General features: G+C 36.9%; 2 protein-coding genes across 2 annotated transcripts; both read right to left on the bottom strand.

Moving 5' to 3' along the window:
* Positions 1–154: 154 nt before the first annotated feature.
* LOC132124558 (catalase) lies at positions 155–6,944 on the bottom strand. Its single transcript, XM_059535619.1, has 13 exons — positions 6,730–6,944; positions 5,403–5,574; positions 4,411–4,521; positions 4,023–4,153; positions 3,836–3,940; positions 3,639–3,764; positions 2,991–3,182; positions 2,401–2,553; positions 2,017–2,155; positions 1,680–1,810; positions 1,091–1,198; positions 831–914; positions 155–690 (listed from the first exon to the last, which is right to left on the bottom strand). The coding sequence occupies exons 1-13, from the start codon at positions 6,790–6,792 to the stop codon at positions 628–630; spliced, it is 1,578 nt and encodes a 525-aa protein (XP_059391602.1). The 5' UTR covers positions 6,793–6,944; the 3' UTR covers positions 155–627.
* A 1,975-nt stretch (positions 6,945–8,919) lies between these two features.
* On the bottom strand, positions 8,920–17,241 carry syt12 (synaptotagmin XII). The gene is made up of 8 exons (XM_059536556.1): positions 17,021–17,241; positions 12,961–13,011; positions 12,668–12,861; positions 11,812–12,192; positions 10,932–11,147; positions 10,678–10,798; positions 10,353–10,486; positions 8,920–9,458 (listed from the first exon to the last, which is right to left on the bottom strand). Exons 2-8 carry the CDS (start codon positions 13,001–13,003, stop codon positions 9,285–9,287), a joined length of 1,263 nt encoding a protein of 420 aa, XP_059392539.1. The 5' UTR covers positions 13,004–13,011; positions 17,021–17,241; the 3' UTR covers positions 8,920–9,284.
* Positions 17,242–17,337: the final 96 nt, after the last annotated feature.

The following is a 17,337-nucleotide window of genomic DNA, read 5'->3' as shown; positions in this document are numbered from 1 at the left end:
TGTTTGTCTCTTGTGGGAGGAACAACCTAAAATGTATAGTTTACTAATTTACCTCCATTGTAGCTTTCAAATCTCATGCTCACATTTTTTTAAAAGAAAGAGATAAATAAAATAGAGCAACCAGGATTTATCAAATAAATCCACAACTTGGTCATAGAGCTCAAATATTCATATTTATTAATTACAAAATGACAAAAGGTGTTACATTCGTATTATCAGAACTGAATTATATTCAGTTAAAGGCAAAAGAGACAGAAATATTTAATTTCTCTTATTTAACATTAAACGGTACAGTAGCCACATTTGTATCCATTCTCAGATTATTTTTGGCTATTCTACATTTCGCACACGATCAAAATGCAGAAATATCAGACTGATTTAGTTTGGATAAACTCAAACTTATGTATATGCATCAAAGGCCTCCATTTGGTTTGAAGGCATTAATTATGTTTAAGGAATCAGCGCTGCATTTGCTAATACCACTTGCGTTGTGAATTGACCATATTAGATATGATGTCCATATTTCTACAGCACACAAGGAATGAATTAAGCAAAATGACTCTATATCACACTCTATAAGAGAATGAATGTGTTTATATGTGTGTGCAGAGAGGCAGCACTTTGAAATCACATCTTAGAAGCTGCAGCCACAGCGGACGCTCCACCACGAGTATAAACATGAACAGTGTTCTGGAGAGACAAAGAAGACAGAAAATAACACTTATTTCCACCACAGAATAAAAGAAGCTCAGTTTGACTTTTTAAATCTTCCAATTCTGACTTTTTGGGTGTACAAGAATGTGTGCAAGACTGATGAGAATGTTTTCAACCTTTTTCCCTTCCGAGTTGTATTTATCCAGGAGAGTTTGAACACGAGTGCCATAATCGGGGTGAACGGCCATCAGGTTTTGCACCTGCAAAAAAAAAATGTATACAAAATAAAAAATCACACAATTCTGAATCATCTGAAATCAAGCATGTTTCCCCCCAGGAATGTTCACATAATCCTCACAAACTGCTAAAGAGAAGTTTGACTAGTTTGCATGACCAAGAAACTCATAGGACCAAAAAAAAAAAAAAAAGATCATACCGCGCGCTTCTGAATAAACAGCTGAGCTCCTTTCATATGGCCGGCCATGTTCTGACACAGACGCTCTCGCTCAGCTTCGTTCAACACCTCAGTGAAGAAAGTGCGCACCTGTGAAACACATCACAACGGGAAATGTTATAACCATAGACTGTATAGGTTATAACCATAGTTTATAACCTGGTGTGCCTCGCACATCCTGAAATGTGAAGCTGCGGGCTCTTTGATCGCCCCCTGGTGGCCGGCTGCAGTACAGGTCATAAACTCCACCCTCTCCATGTAAACTAATTGTACTGAGTCAAAATAAAATACAACTTTCCAAAAGATGGTTTTGGTCAATTAAGGTAGTTGTTATCAAGCTGATATATGATCAAATGTTCGTTTTTGTGAGTTCTATAAGTTTGATTTTAGCTATTCATTTGATGCTATAAAAACATTGTTTTTATGATTGATTGGGTCTGCAGATTGTTAGCTTTTCTAAAGTGGAAGGAAGTGGAGACGCCTCATCAATCTTTTTGTACAGTCTATGGTTATATAACTCACTATAATAGTGATTATTCGTAAAAAGATGCAGACAAACTCGCCAACACACCTGGGTGACATTGTCATCGTCTGCGCTGTTGTATCGGGCCACATCTGGAGACACTTTACACCTGGACTCGATGAAGCGCGGCTGGGTATCAGGAGCGCTGAAGCTGTTGGGGAAGTAGTTAGGAGCTCCCCCTGCAGGACAGGAGAGGAACTGCTGTTGTTTTTGACAAACCAATAATTCAACGACCAATGAATTGCAAACTTTTAGTGGCAAAAGATGGTTTGCGCTGGTGCAAGCCGTTAGTAAATCTAGCCCTAATACTATTTCTTACTCAAAACCAAACCCAATATGTGCCATTGAGTCTTTTTCTGCAGTGTTTGTAGTGTGTGCCTCTCACCCTGGTTGTCAAACATGCACATGGGTCCGTCTCTCTGGTAGTTTGCCACGTGGGTGCGGTAGGGGCAGTTGACAGGCAGCTGGAGGTAATTCGCTCCGAGCCGATGCCTATGTGTGTCTGGATAGGAGAAAAGACGCCCCTGTGGTGACAGAATTGAGTAATTACAGCATTTAGTCATTCTTGCAATTAGTTATTAGTCACTGACGCTTTAATGCAAAGTGATTTACAGGACACTTATTACAAGTAGGCAGAGTTTAAGTGCTTTGCTCGAAGACAAAACAATGAAGAAGCATCCTTTTGTGCATCATAAGCCTGTGCAGTCGAACTTGTGAAATGTGTCTGGGTAGGTTACTTAAGTTTTGAGACACAGTAGTACACACATACCTGCAACATCTTGTCCGGGCTGGGCTCAATGCCAGGCGGCATGTTACTGGGATCAAACGCCAGCTGCTCGACCTCTGCGAAATAGTTGACAGGGTTTCGGTTCAACACGAGGCGTCCCACAGGAATCAGAGGGTAGTCTTTATGGGGCCACACCTGAGAGACACAGAGCCAGTCATCAGGATGGACACACCTACATACTCATTCTTTATTAGGACTACTTCATCAAAACTATGAAAGAATGCAAATGGAAGTATGGGAATTGTGTTGTGACCAATTCCAGGCATTAGTGTAGTGAACTGGTACTCAACCAGGAGGCCAGGGCCCACATACATACAGTATAATTACATATAATATACATTACATATAATTGGTTTTATATAAAATTTTCTATTCATTTAAATAGATTTTTTTTTAGCTATTTTGAGTGTTTTTTGCCATTGTATTAATTTTATTTTTGTGTGTACCAGAGGTACAAATCAGCCTAAATGGGAGGGCCTTTAAATATTGTTTTGGACAAAGGGTGCCTTTAAGTCAAAGAGGTTGAGAACCATTAGCGTAGTGTCTTGAGGTGAATTCTGGGATGCGGAAACCTTAGTCAAATCAAACGGATTCCACTGCCAGTTCTCCGCCTGCTCAAAGGTCATGACTTGGATGTAGAAAGTCCAGGATGGAAAGTTGCCATTGGAGATGGCATTGTAAAGATCTCTGATGGAGTAATCTGGGTCGGTGGATGCCAGACGATCGGCCTCTTCAACTGGCAAATTCTTGATGCCCTGATCAGTCTGAAAGACAAGAACGAGCATTAATACAATTAATTAAATCTAATAATTAATTAGAATTATTATTTTTTTTATTACAATATATATTAAAACTATTTCATTATTTTAAAAAATATTATTTTTAAAATGTATTGTCATATATTAACTTGATTACCTCTTAAATGAATTGTTTTATTTCATTAGATTACTTTTGATGCTAAATGTGTATTAAATCCTAAAACACTGAATTCAGGGAAAAAAAATAAAATGAAAGAACATTTGTGAAAAGAATTTGTGAAATAATAAAATTATATATAAAGAAGCCCTAACTTCATGCAAACAAACAAGTTATGTTTACATATATTCTCAATATCTATTTTTGGCCATATCGCTCTAATAAAACATAAAATCTGTTCTGATTGGCAGTGACTGTCACTTTGAGCTGCAGATTTAGTAAACACACAAACAAACAGTAAGTACCTTATAGTGGAACTTGCAGTACACCGACTGTCCCTGAGCGTTGACCAGTTTGAAGGTGTGCGATCCGTATCCATTCATATGACGGTAGCCATCAGGAATACCCCGATCGCTAAACAGAAAAGACACCTGCACACACATAAATCGCCATGAGTGAGATTCTACAGGAATGCAAAAGTGGGAGTCTTCTGCTGCTTTACCTGGTGCAACGATTCAGGACGCAAACTCCAGAAGTCCCAAACCATATCCGGATCCTTCAGGTGAGTCTGCGGATTACGCTTCTGAGAGTGGATGAAGGACGGAAACTACAACACACAATTAACACACACACATACTGTTAATCCTGGGACAGGGCTCCTGATGGACTGTGTGGACCGTGTTTCTCACCAGAAGCGCATCCCTGATAAAGAAGATGGGGGTGTTGTTTCCCGTAAGATCCCAGTTGCCCTCATCGGTGTTGAACTTCACTGCAAAACCTCGAGGATCTCGGACGGTGTCTGCTGACCCAGACTCACCAGCTGTAAACAAGCAAATACACATTTATCGTGGTGCTTTAGACTTTCTGTAGGTAAGTGAGCAGATGAGAGGATGTTCCTGTCACATTTATTTCTGCATGTGCTCTTTACCCTATTACAAAACCATCTGGCTTCGTTTCAGAGACCGAAGTGCCCTGAATTCTGTTAGAAAAGCATTTCTAATCCCAACAAAACAATCGATGCATACAGAGTCCAGACTCCACTGGAAACGTTATTATTACATCCATACAGAAACGTACCCACAGTGGAAAAGCGAATGGCGATGGGTGTCGTCTTTCCTACATGCTCGAACACTTTGGCTTTGCAATAGCGTGTGATGTCATGGGTCACTTCGAAGTAGCCAAACGCTCCTGTGAAGAGACGAAGAAAAGATTTAGCTTGAAGTCCATACTTACCTTCTTGTACAAGCCCAATGTTTTCTATCCAATCAGAACAGAGCTCCCATGTGCATCAAGACTGTCTGTCCAATCTAATCACAGCACAGTCATGGTTAAGTTTTTTCAGCAAGGACGGACTCAACTAATCAAGTGACAGCAAACATTTATAATTACAAATTCAGTCTTTCAAATAAATGCTGTTCTTTTGAATTTAATTTAAATTCTTTTGAAGAACCTTAAAAAAGTACCACAATTTCCACAAAAGTATTAAGCTGCTACAAGTGTTTTTAACATTGATAATGTCTCTTGAGCAGCAAATCAGTATATTAGATTGATTTCTGTGGGATCACGTGACACTGAAGACTGGAGTAATGATGCTGAAAATTCATTAAAATTACATTTTAAAATATACTACAACAGAAAACTGATACTTTATACTGAAATAATATTTCACAATATTATTAATTTGATTGTATTTCTTATTAAATGTGACCCTGAACCACAAAACCAGTCATAAGGGTAAATTTTTTGAAATTGAGATTTATGCATCAAATGAAAAAAAAAAAATCTAAATATTGAGAAAACTGCCTTTAAAGCTGTCCAAATGAAGACTTAGCTATGCATATTACTAATCAAAAATTAAGTTTTTATATATTTACTGTAGCAAATGTACACAATATCTTAACGTAAAATGATCTTTAGGCTACTTAATATCCTAATGATTTTGTACATACCAATGTATTGTTGGGTATTGCTACAAATTATGTATAAGTATATGTGACTTATTTTGTGCTCCAGGGTCACAAATAAATGCAGTAAGCATAAGAGATTTTCATAAACTAAAAACATGTTACCTCCTCCTTTAGCATGCACGACTCTCTCTGGTATCCGCTCTCGGTCGAAATGGGCCATTTCATCAGTAAAAACCACGTCCTGGACCAGCAGGGGTCCACGAGGGCCTGCCGTCATCAAGTTTAACTTGTCCCCTACCGGGACTCCTGCTCCTGTGGTCAGGACATCTGGCCGCTGGGAAAATAAAACAAAATAGCAACAGAAAATCTCTATTAAAATAACATCTAAACAAACCAAATAATTTTAAATATTAAACAGAAAATAATATGTATTTTAAAAAGATTATTCAACAGTCAGTCCTTTCAAATAATATCACAATATTAGTAATATTATAAAATTCTAAAATATTGACTTTATTTTATATTGTCTGAATACATTATAATGCATTATGATTATTTGTTATTAAACTAATTTGACAGTGTGGCACTGAACGAAACAAATTTTATATAACTATACTGGCAAAACAAATATTAATCTATAGGCATTTGGGCTGATAATGGTGATTAAATAACTATAATAGTTATTTATCTACTTATCTGGTTAATGTTTAACTGTAGGAGAAGTTATTGAGGTTATCTGTCATGTCATTGTTAAATAAAGGGAGAGGGGCCTACATCGCTTCTCTCCCTTCAGTGTTCCATAACATTGAAAGGATTTTAAGAATGTGATTCGCTGAGCGAGGTGTCCGTCATGGTATTGACCAATCATGTTAGAGAGGAGTGGGAAGGGGAGGGGACTTGACCGTCTTCCGTCGTTTATGTTGTTAACCCACTTCAACTATAAATACGTTTCACGTGAAAATATGTAATAAAGCATCTGGTTTTGTGCATTTGTACTTGCAACCCATTACAAATTCAAAACAACCATCCGAGCACAAAAATATAGGACCGTAGTGGATGCAGTTTTCAATACGAAAACCAGCACTTGACTACAGTTTTATGCAATCAAATAAATATATTCGACAATATATAGCGAATTTAGAATAAATATATGATAAAATGCTTTGAAAACACCATGTTTAGCGTTACTTGTAGTGCGAATATGCGGTCTTCTGTCACTGCAAGCATAACAAATCTTTCTCAGAAGTGAGTTTCAGAATAAAGACACATTTTAACGCAACCCGTGTCATTTAGAGACGTTTTGCACATTAAAACACTTCGTTATAAGCAAATACTTCAATGTTGGTGCATTACAGCCCTGCGACCTTTGGCACAATTTCTCGCTGCGGAATGACCCATTAAAATATACGGTATAAAACTATTTAAAGCACACAAACCGAGCTTTAATTTAACAGAACATGATATCCATTATATAAATTCTGCAGCAGACCTGAGAGCCTCGACCCTCCTTCCACAGTTTCATCTGATCCGTCGCTTTATCTCTGTCTGCCATGATTCAGCTCTTCAATAACAAACAAACGCGAAACACAACTTCTGTGGATCCAAACCACTGAGCTCGAGCTCTGTCTAAAGGCTTGTTGTTTATTAAGTGTGGGAACAGTCTGCTCTTTGCACTTGAACCTGAACTCTTACGTGATCACCACCCAACTGATATCTCTATTGGCCAGAACATTCACAACCTTCTGCCATCCCTAGATAAAATAAATAATATAAAAGAAACCCATCGCCTACATTTATTTTATTTTATTGCAGTAACATTTAAGAAACTGCTTATTTGCAGCCATTATTAATTATTATTAGTATTATTACATAATAGAAATGTAGACCTACATTCTCTCACATTTCACACACACACACACACACACACACACACACACACACACACACACACACACACACACGCACGCACGCACACACACACACACACACACACACACGCACACACACACACAAAGAAAGACTTCATATGAACCATTGTGATGATACCTGATACTTTTCTAATCTCTGATAATGTTGGACGAATCAAAATCGTTGGTTATGTCATCGTTACCTCATCGACAGGTTTGTTTGGTATAGGATTACTGTAACGTTAAATAACATGCAAACTCGCTGGGCTTATTTTTGTACTTGCGACTAATATTATGTACATAATACAATACAGTTTTACTTTCACATATCACACAAGAAAACAACAAATGACTTCATATGAAACAAGCCACATAAAGCATTTTTATTTAAACAATTCTTCTGATTGCACTATGTCCTACATTACATGTGCATGCATTTTAAAATTGTTTTATCATTCTTTAAACCTTTTAAAGTTCACCAACATTAGATGTACATTAGAATATTGCTTCTATTAGGGTGAGTTTGGCACAGAATGAAGTTAAATGACAAGCTTAAAATGTTGTTAGTAGTAAAAATGAATCACAGCATTTGCAGCACTTCATCAAAACAAATGACTTCACTGCAAGAAGCTCAAATCTGATATTCATTCTACAAAACATTTTATGTGTTTAGGATGTAGGATGTGATTCACGGATTTTGGTATGAAGATTTTACATTCTGTCATCAAAAGATTTAATTATTGCGGCAGTTAAAACATTTTTACATTTTCTTTCGTGCCGAAGAAAACTGTGAAAGAAAATATATATTGGTTTATACATAGTCCAGTTTGATATGAATGCATGTATTTTATGCAATGTTGGGGTAATGCATTACAAAGTACAAAACTACAAAGTACATGTTCTTGTGATGAAATAAAGTAAGAGATTACTCTTTATTTTCCAGTAATCCAGTTACAGTTACTATTTTGAAGTTACTTGCGCTACATATATGATTTGAATGTACTAAGGCTAATTTAACAACAATATTTAAGGACCAACAACAAATATACTATTGATCAAAAAGCACTTTCTTATATTTTCACATGCTAACCAAGTGTGAGAATGGCAGAAAAGAGTGGCTCTCTTGTGAAATGGGAAATACATTGTACTCTAATATGCATGTTACAAATCCACAGTAATTTAAATTTATCCCCTGGCAGGAAAAATAAATGAATAAATAAATAAAAATATACCAGCCACACTGAACTGCAATCTGATTTTGACAAATTGGCCATGCAAAATGAATCTGTTTAAGTTCAGATTTTAGAAATGATTAAGTGAATTAATTAATAAAATAAAATAATATCTAATGTTATTAGTTACTGTCCAAAGCAACTAATAATCACACCGCTATACAAAACATAAAAGGTAAATATTAAAAGACTACTGTTTTTTATAAAGTAGTTGCACGCCACCTAGTGGTAAAAAGCATTAGCCAAAATAAATAAATATACATAAATAAATCTGGTACTTTGATTAAATTTACTGAAATATCTTAAAATAAACTTAACAACTAAATTAACAAAAATAAATAAAAAGTAAAACACCTCAATGCTGATTTTAAGATACGTTATGTGGCTCCATGGTGCCAATATTAGGCTAATAAGTCTCATTCCACTTGCCTGAGAAAATGGACTGGAAGTCCATTTGTTTTTATGCCGTATATTTGTTAATGTGTTTAAGCAGAGAAAAATAAGTTTATTCAAAATCCCAATAATAATAATAATAATAAATATTTATGGTCAAACAAATAATTGTTTTTCCTTTTTTTTCTGCTTAGTACAACAGAATGTGGCTACAATGTCTGTGACATTTTACAATCCACCCAAAGGCTGCAGCACACAATCAGCCACCCTGTTATCATGTAGAAATGAAGTTAACCTGGATAAGAAAACCTGGATTTCAAAGACCCTTACAGATGAGACATCCTGAGCCGCTGATTTCTCCTTCTCTTTCTCTCATTACAGTTTCACCCATCCTCAGGACAGCTGAGACACAAAGACTTTCTTTTCATATTCAATGTCTTTACTGTTAGGACAGTCAGACAGTAGGCACCATGCAGACAGGATTCAGAGGACAGGGGTCAGGACTCAAGGACTTAGGTTCTCCGGAGAGGGTGCCACATTGAAACCGGTTTCCGCAGGGTCGCCAGCATCTGGTTCCAATGAGTTATTCCCATTCCACTGGCCTCTGGTCCGATGATCACATGACCCAGGTTTTCACCACGGCCGTCCTCTGTGCTCTCAGCGACCGTCACTCTCAGAGAGAGATCCTGATAAACACCAACAAACCTTACAAATGCTGAACACTAAATATATATAACGACAGACAGATAGACAGACAGTCAGACAGACAGACAGACAGACAGACTCATTCAGACAGACAGACAGACAGACTCATTCAGACAGACAGACAGACAGACAGTCAGACAGACAGACAGACAGACAGAGTCAGACAGTCAGACAGACAGAGTCAGACAGTCAGACAGACAGACAGAGTCAGACAGACAGTCAGACAGACAGACAGACAGTCAGACAGGCAGACAGACAGAATCAGACAGACAGTCAGACAGACAGACAGACAGACAGACAGAGACAGACAGAGTCAGACAGACAGTCAGACAGAGACAGACAGAGTCAGACAGAGTCAGACAGAGTCAGACAGACAGACAGTCAGTCAGACAGACAGAAAGACAGTCAGACAGACAGACAGACAGACAGACAGAGTCAGACAGACAGTCAGACAGACAGTCAGACAGACAGACAGACAGGCAGAGTCAGACAGACAGACAGACAGTCAGTCAGACAGACAGACAGACAGACAGACAGGCAGGCAGGCAGACAGACAGAATCAGACAGTCAGACCGAATCAGACAGACAGAATCAGACAGACAGACAGACAGAGTCAGACAGACAGTCAGTCAGACAGACAGACAGACTCAGTCAGACAGACAGACAGACAGACAGAGTCAGACAGTCAGACAGACAGACAGACAGACAGACAGACAGACAGACAGACAGAGTCAGACAGACAGACAGAGTCAGACAGACAGACAGACAGTCAGTCAGTCAGACAGACAGACAGACAGACAGACAGACAGACAGACTGAGTCAGACAGACAGACACACACAGACAGACAGAATCAGACAGTCAGACAGAATAAGACCTGCAGGACGATGGCTGGCACTGAGAAGATCATAGCCTCATTGAAGATTGGATTAGTATCATCTCTTTTTATGGATGTCTTCTTTTTGCTGATCTTCCTGGCGTCCTGGAGCAAGTACACCTTCACAAACGGATCTGTTCACATGGAAACAGACAGAATTCAGTTCAGGATTTTCACACAAAATATTAGCAAAGTAGCAGATGTTCCTGGATTCGATTTCTAGAACAACATTCCAATCAGTTGTTGCTCCAGCCCTTATACTAACTCTAATTGATAATCAGTTGATAAAAATATTGTTTCACGAGAATCTAGCTCAGCTTTACACCTGCTGTGGTCTTTCCATTAGTCCAGACCAGGTTCTTGGCTTTGGCGATGACTATGGTAAGACGTTCTGCAGTTGGCAAATAACTTAGAGACAACAGGATCTCGCCGACAGCGTCCACAGCCTGAAGAGAAACATCAAACAAAAAAAAAAGATCAATTTTCTTCTATCACCTGACCCCTCTGAAAAAAATTATTCACCACTTTTTGAACTTTCTGTTACTACATAAAGTGAGGACACTGTAGAAGATAATTGACCTTGTTGATGTCCTGCAGGTAGAGCCAGGCGTTAAACGGCCTGAACGCCAGGTCCAGATCTGACAGCTTGAGCTCTGCCACTCCAGCACTGATGCTCCGTTCATCTGAATCCACACCAAAGGTGGAGAACCGCAGACTGTTCTCCTCCAGATTTACTGAATCCAGTGGAACAGAGAAGCGCTCGTCAAACATCACGGTGAAGGCATTTCTCTGGACCTGCAGAAGAGAATAAAGAGAAAGAGACATTTCACTATTACTAATGATTTCACTATCACTATTTTTACTTTCCTAGCTGGTTTCTACGTTAGTTTTTTTAATAAGACCAGCTCCGAAACATATACAAAGTCTATTCACTTGTCTTGTGTATATGGCATTAATGGTGTTTGTATGGTGATTTCAGTATTTAATGATTATTTACACCCCTATAAAGATCCTTAAAATTAAATTGGATGTTTTTGTAATTTTAAAGACTTTAAAAACCTACATTTTAAGCCTTTAACTGAAAATGTGAAATGTTGACTTGATAACAAACTGAAATAAGGTAAGTTTAAGTATTAAAATTACTAATAAAAAATATTGAGAAATATTAAACAAAACAAAGCTAATCAAAATGAAAAACATATAAAATACTAAAACTGCCAATAAATTATCATTGAAACTAAAGATATTAAATTGAAAGCTAATTCAAAATATTAATAAATACTGTAACTGTACATATATAAAATAACACTGATATTGTTGCTGAAGACTACATAGACTTTGGAAAATTAATGTGTTGATGGTTTTACATCAATATGTGTCAGTTTCTTTTGTAAATTAATCTATTAACCTTTATTATAAAACTAACACAAGATAACACAAGAGTCTTATGGTTTAATACCTGTGTGGCCCCCAGGCTGATCTGCTGAGGGACCAGCGTGACGGTGATGTAGCAGCCCAGGAAGTTCTCCTCCTCCTTCTCCAGCAGGTCTTTACCCTGGTGCAGTGAGACGAGCAGAAGTGAAGCCCGAGTGTCCACCTCCAGCGTGACCTCCAGCTGTCCCACCGTGAACTCGTGCCCGAAGGTTTGAGCGATAGAAGAGATTGAGCACAGCGATTCAGAGGACGCGGAGCGGTTCAGGGTGCTTCCGCTCGGGTCCAGCTCTCGACTCATCAACTCCAGCGTTCCCAGATCCCGAAGTCCATCTGGAGTGTCCAACAGCTGGAGACTCGGCTTTCGGCTCACAGAGGACGCCCTCCGCTGGTTGGAAGCTGCAACGCGCTGCATGAAAACCAGTAAGTATCATTTTATAAACACAGTATTTTGTTTTAGACAAAATTATAAATTATTATAATACTTATGTATTGTAAATGGTGTATATATATATATATATATGTATACAATATATGTGTAGTCTTAATATAATTTATTCATATAATTTTATTTTTAAGATTTAAATTAATATATATACTTTTTTTATATTGACATTACTATATAGATAGATAGACAGAAATTCCAAATAATAATTAATTACAACTCAATTAATTATATATTATTTATTTTTATATATACTTTTTATCTTTTTAATGAATTTACTATATATTTGTTTTAGAAAACTCTGTCAATATATGCATTATAATATATATGTATATATATATATATATATATATATATATATATATATATATATAATTTTTACTACATAAACCCATGTGGAAAACCAGTGCCTGACTATACAGAAAAGTGGTTTGATTACCTTCTGTCTGACCTCAGAGTGGGAGGAGCCATATTTCTCCTGCAGGTAGCGGTAGTGGAAGTTTGGGTACGGAGATGGAGTCGGGAAGGAGCCGGATTTATATAATTTCCACAGATTCACTATAACCACAGCAAACAGAACCAGGAAGCCGAACACAAACAAACACACCTCCCAGCCAGGCGGGTTCAGCACCACTGACACACACACACACACACACAAACACACACACAATCAGAAACTCACTTAGAGGAACTCATATGAAAACAAGAGGCATATGAATGATGACTGCTCACCGCTCAGGTGATATTCAGAAATATCCTGATCCTGCACAGACATAGTGCCACCTGAAACACAAGCACAGCACAACACGTTCTTTTTTTTTATTTTTTTTTATTGAAGTTGCATGACATAAATACACATTTGGTCATATAATACATATTCTGATCTTGTCCTACAACGTCTTCTTTTTTCCCCCCAGAACTAAATGAACCCCCCCCCCCTTCCAACCACAATAAAAAAGAAAAGATTAAATTTAAAATAAATTGGTAGCAAGAACAAACAAGGGGAGTGTCCCAGGTTTTCTATTTTACACAAAAAGCACAACACGTTCTTAAACACTTTGTTAATTTAGCATGGTAACCAGAGTTACCACAGTTATTGTTATCACAAACTATAATATATACTGTATGACCTACTTCAGATAGTGCCTTACAGGTAATGTACTGTGGTTGTGCTGTGGTAAAGTAATGGGTTCCTAAAGTAAGACCATGGTACTATGATACTTTTGAATTTCAAACATATTCACAATTCATGAAAGAATACCATGGTATTCCCATGGTAAAAACCATGGTAGCATCACAGTACATGCAAAAAAGGCCAGAAGACATGATATTTTCGTGGGACATATCAAAATAACATTAAAATACCATAATATGGTATTACCACAGTAGTACATATGTAAATGTACTATGGTATTACCATGGTAAAAAAATAAATGTCCAGAAAAACATGCTATTAACACGGCCCATATCCAAATAACATTAAAATATCATATTATTACCAAGGTACATATCCAAAAATACCATGGCATTACCATGGGTACAAAATGTGATGTTGTGATGGTGCATGCAAATAATTGTCAAAAAAAAGGCCATAATCATGGATCATATCCAAATAACATTAAAATACTATAAATACTACTAGTATTACCATGGTACATATACAAAATACCATGGTATTAACATGGTACATATATAAAAACCAATAAAAACATGGTTTTAACTATTGTACATGTAAAAAAAATGGCTGTATCATCAGTTTTCAAGAAATCATATTACTGTAGTAAAAGAAAATCATTATTAGAATATCTATGCATTGTAAATTATAATATATAACAGTTAATATTAATTAATAAAACATTAACTTTTCAATAAAGCAAGATTAATATGAAGTAATTCATATATATAATTTTTATATTAATACCATATAGTCTATGATTTTACTCTATTCTGACATTTATTATAACAATTTATAATTTGTAATTTGTTTCTAAAATTTACTGTGGACCCTTTGCAGAGTTCAGTTTGGGGTATTACTATGGTAAATGCCCAAAAGACATGGTACATGTCAACATTTTAATTAGTGTTTATAAATGTATTATGGTTTGTATTATAATTATTATTACTGTTGCAAGTGGTATAATAAGCTTTCAGAATCTTGCTCTCCTTTTAAATAATTAATTTTTTGATGACAGGGGTGACTAATTAAAAGTTACCACAAGAACTGCAGTTACTATGGTATTTTTGCCAGAATCGATGGTCCCCATGGATAACTTTTATAAGTCATAAACAATCCGCTCTTTCTCGAGAGAAAACTTCAGACAGGAAAAAGTGAAGTTAGGTCTAAAAAGAGAGAAAGTGAGAGGCGTGTATGGTGTGAGTCACACTGAGACTTGTGGGTAATCAGATGAAGGGAGCAGCGGGAGCAGAGAGAAGACTTCTGTAGAGGATTATGACAACGGGCCAATTAAAGCTTCTGAGACGCTCTCACAGCGCTCACGTGTTCACAACCGCAGGGTTATGAGCGCAGGCTCGGGGCATTATGGGTTTCACATGTCTGCTGTGAAATGAATATGTGTTGAAGGCGTTCTGTCAGGAATCTCAGCAGCAGCTCTGTGTTACGGCCCACGCTCAGTCTGTAATGACTACAGGAGCACAGATGGACACACACACACACACACACACACACACACACACTCTTGGATCAGTGATACCGTCTGGACGCTGGAGCCAGTATCCCAAAATAATTTCCCAAATGGCACATTGACTTGTGAGCTGTAAACAGTCATCTTGATAAACAATGAATCACGGAGCAGATATCCCAAACCTGCTTGCTTCAGTTCATTTGGTTTGTTTCCTTTCAGGTCCTGTAGAAAAGTAACGATCGCTTCTCTTGCAGTTTACGATGCCATTAGTGAAATAAGATTGAAGTCGCTGCGTAGAGGTTAAAGTCTTGACAGACCTAAAGGTACAGCCAAAAATAACATTTCTGTCATTATTTACTCAACCTTTAGTAGGCCATTGTTTATACACTATCATCATTTTTATTAACATTTGTAATTATTTGAATTCATTTTAATTTTAAATTTAAATTAAGATTGTTATTTTGTTTAGTGATTGTATTTTTTGTCTTTTTGTTTTTATTTTCGACTTAAGCTTATTTCAATTACTATATATATATATATATATATATATATATATATATATATATATATATATATATACATACATGCACACACACACAGTTTGCTAGTTTATTATTTTTTAATCAAATATAATATATAATGTTAGAAAGGTCGATGTTTAATGGATAGTTTCAGCCAAAAATTATTTACTCCACTTCATGCAGTGATTTGAAAAGTTTATATACTATTATAGTATTAATATTTTAATTTAGTATAATTACAGTCTTCATTTTTCAGCCTTTATTTATATTTATTAAAAAACATACTAATTCATTTAATATATTATTATTTTATTCTATTTATATTATTATTTAATATTATTGAATTGTGTGTGTGTCATTTTTTATTATTATTATTTTTTACATTTATCACATTTTTAATATGGTAAATGTATTACAATATTCTATATATGATGTAAAAATGCATTTTAATAATATAAGGGTTACATAAAGTTTATTATTTTTTTTTTTTTCTATTTAATAAACATGATTAAGAGTTAATAAATAATAATGAATAGTGACAACCAAAGAGCAATTGAAAATATTAAAAATAAAACATTATAAACCATTAACTTTATGGGAAAATGGTACATTTTCCATAAAATCTCTATTTTGTGCCTGAAAAGAAATTCATAAAAATTTAACTGATGCATGGGGATTGAAAGATCCCTTTAAAGATCTGTATCCATCTTCCAGGAAACCCTAAACGCAAAGTTAATATACTGCAAAAAGCATCTAAACTGATTAATCCTTGAAAACAGATTGATTTCCTTCTAAAAGCCTCTCCACCGAGCAGCGCTGGTATTCAGGAGCCCCGGACCGAGCCAAACTAAATCACGAGAGCTAATCAAGATGCTCTGAGCGGCCCTAATCATTCAGATATGATTGTTTTCCAGCGGACAGAGCAGCTTTCAGAGCGGATGAAATAGAGGCCGAGATCAGGAGCGGCTGGAGGGCCTCAGGTCTGCACCGTCAGCTTCTCTCACGAGCGAACGCTGATAAATCAAGCGTGCTTTTAATCTCCAGAATGACTCCTAATAACACTTTCAGTGAAACACATGCGACGAGAGATGCAACCTGCAGGAGCAAGAACCTCTCTGGAGAAAGACAACCCTACCAGAACAACGGACACATAATATAAACAACGACAAAGCTCAATAACTGACAGACACAGCGCTGACATAAAAAGTGCACAAACCTCCCAAAATACTACACAAACCGTGTTTCCATTTCGCAGCTGTTGTACGGGGGGTGCAATGTTTTATTTGACCCTTGGGTATTAAATTAATGCCCCCATCAGAGGAGGGTCCAATCACGATCTCCATGGCAACCACCCGAACCGCGGGCACGCGCACTGCATCAGCAAGTGAACGGGCCTGAACTTCCAGTTCCACGTCAAGCCAAAACCAACAGGCAGAAAACGTATGAGAATTATGCATGTCTGAAAAGCATATTGCATAGGCTACTAATAAATCACCATATGAAATAATATGCATAAATATATAGCGATTATGAATATTATTATTATTACAATATATTAATAATGTAGGATAAATTCGCGACATTTGCAGCATATGCACGTGAGATATGAGCGTTTATGCGTGCTCTTACCTTCAGCAGTGTCTGTTTCTCCCGCTCGCGCACACTCTCATCCATCAATTAACGCGCATCACAGCATCCGATGCACGTGCAGGACCCGATCGCTTCTGACGCGCGTTTAGATCCGATCAGAAAGTGAGTCTGGGTTTTCCTCTGCGCATGATGAAGATCTGAATGCAGGAGTCCCACCCCTGCAATGCAACTTCAGCACCAACACACACACACACACATAGACGAACAGGCAGAAGAGGCGCTCTGTCACACTGAATATTTCTCAGGGTTGATTAAGGCACACTGAAGTCTTGGCTACAGCATGCTACTAAACATTT

Source organism: Carassius carassius, chromosome 43, assembly GCF_963082965.1.
Source record: "Carassius carassius chromosome 43, fCarCar2.1, whole genome shotgun sequence".
Classification (NCBI taxonomy): Eukaryota; Metazoa; Chordata; class Actinopteri; order Cypriniformes; family Cyprinidae; genus Carassius; species Carassius carassius.
Note: the sequence above shows the minus strand (reverse complement) of the source record. Positions and strands in the feature narration are given on the sequence as shown.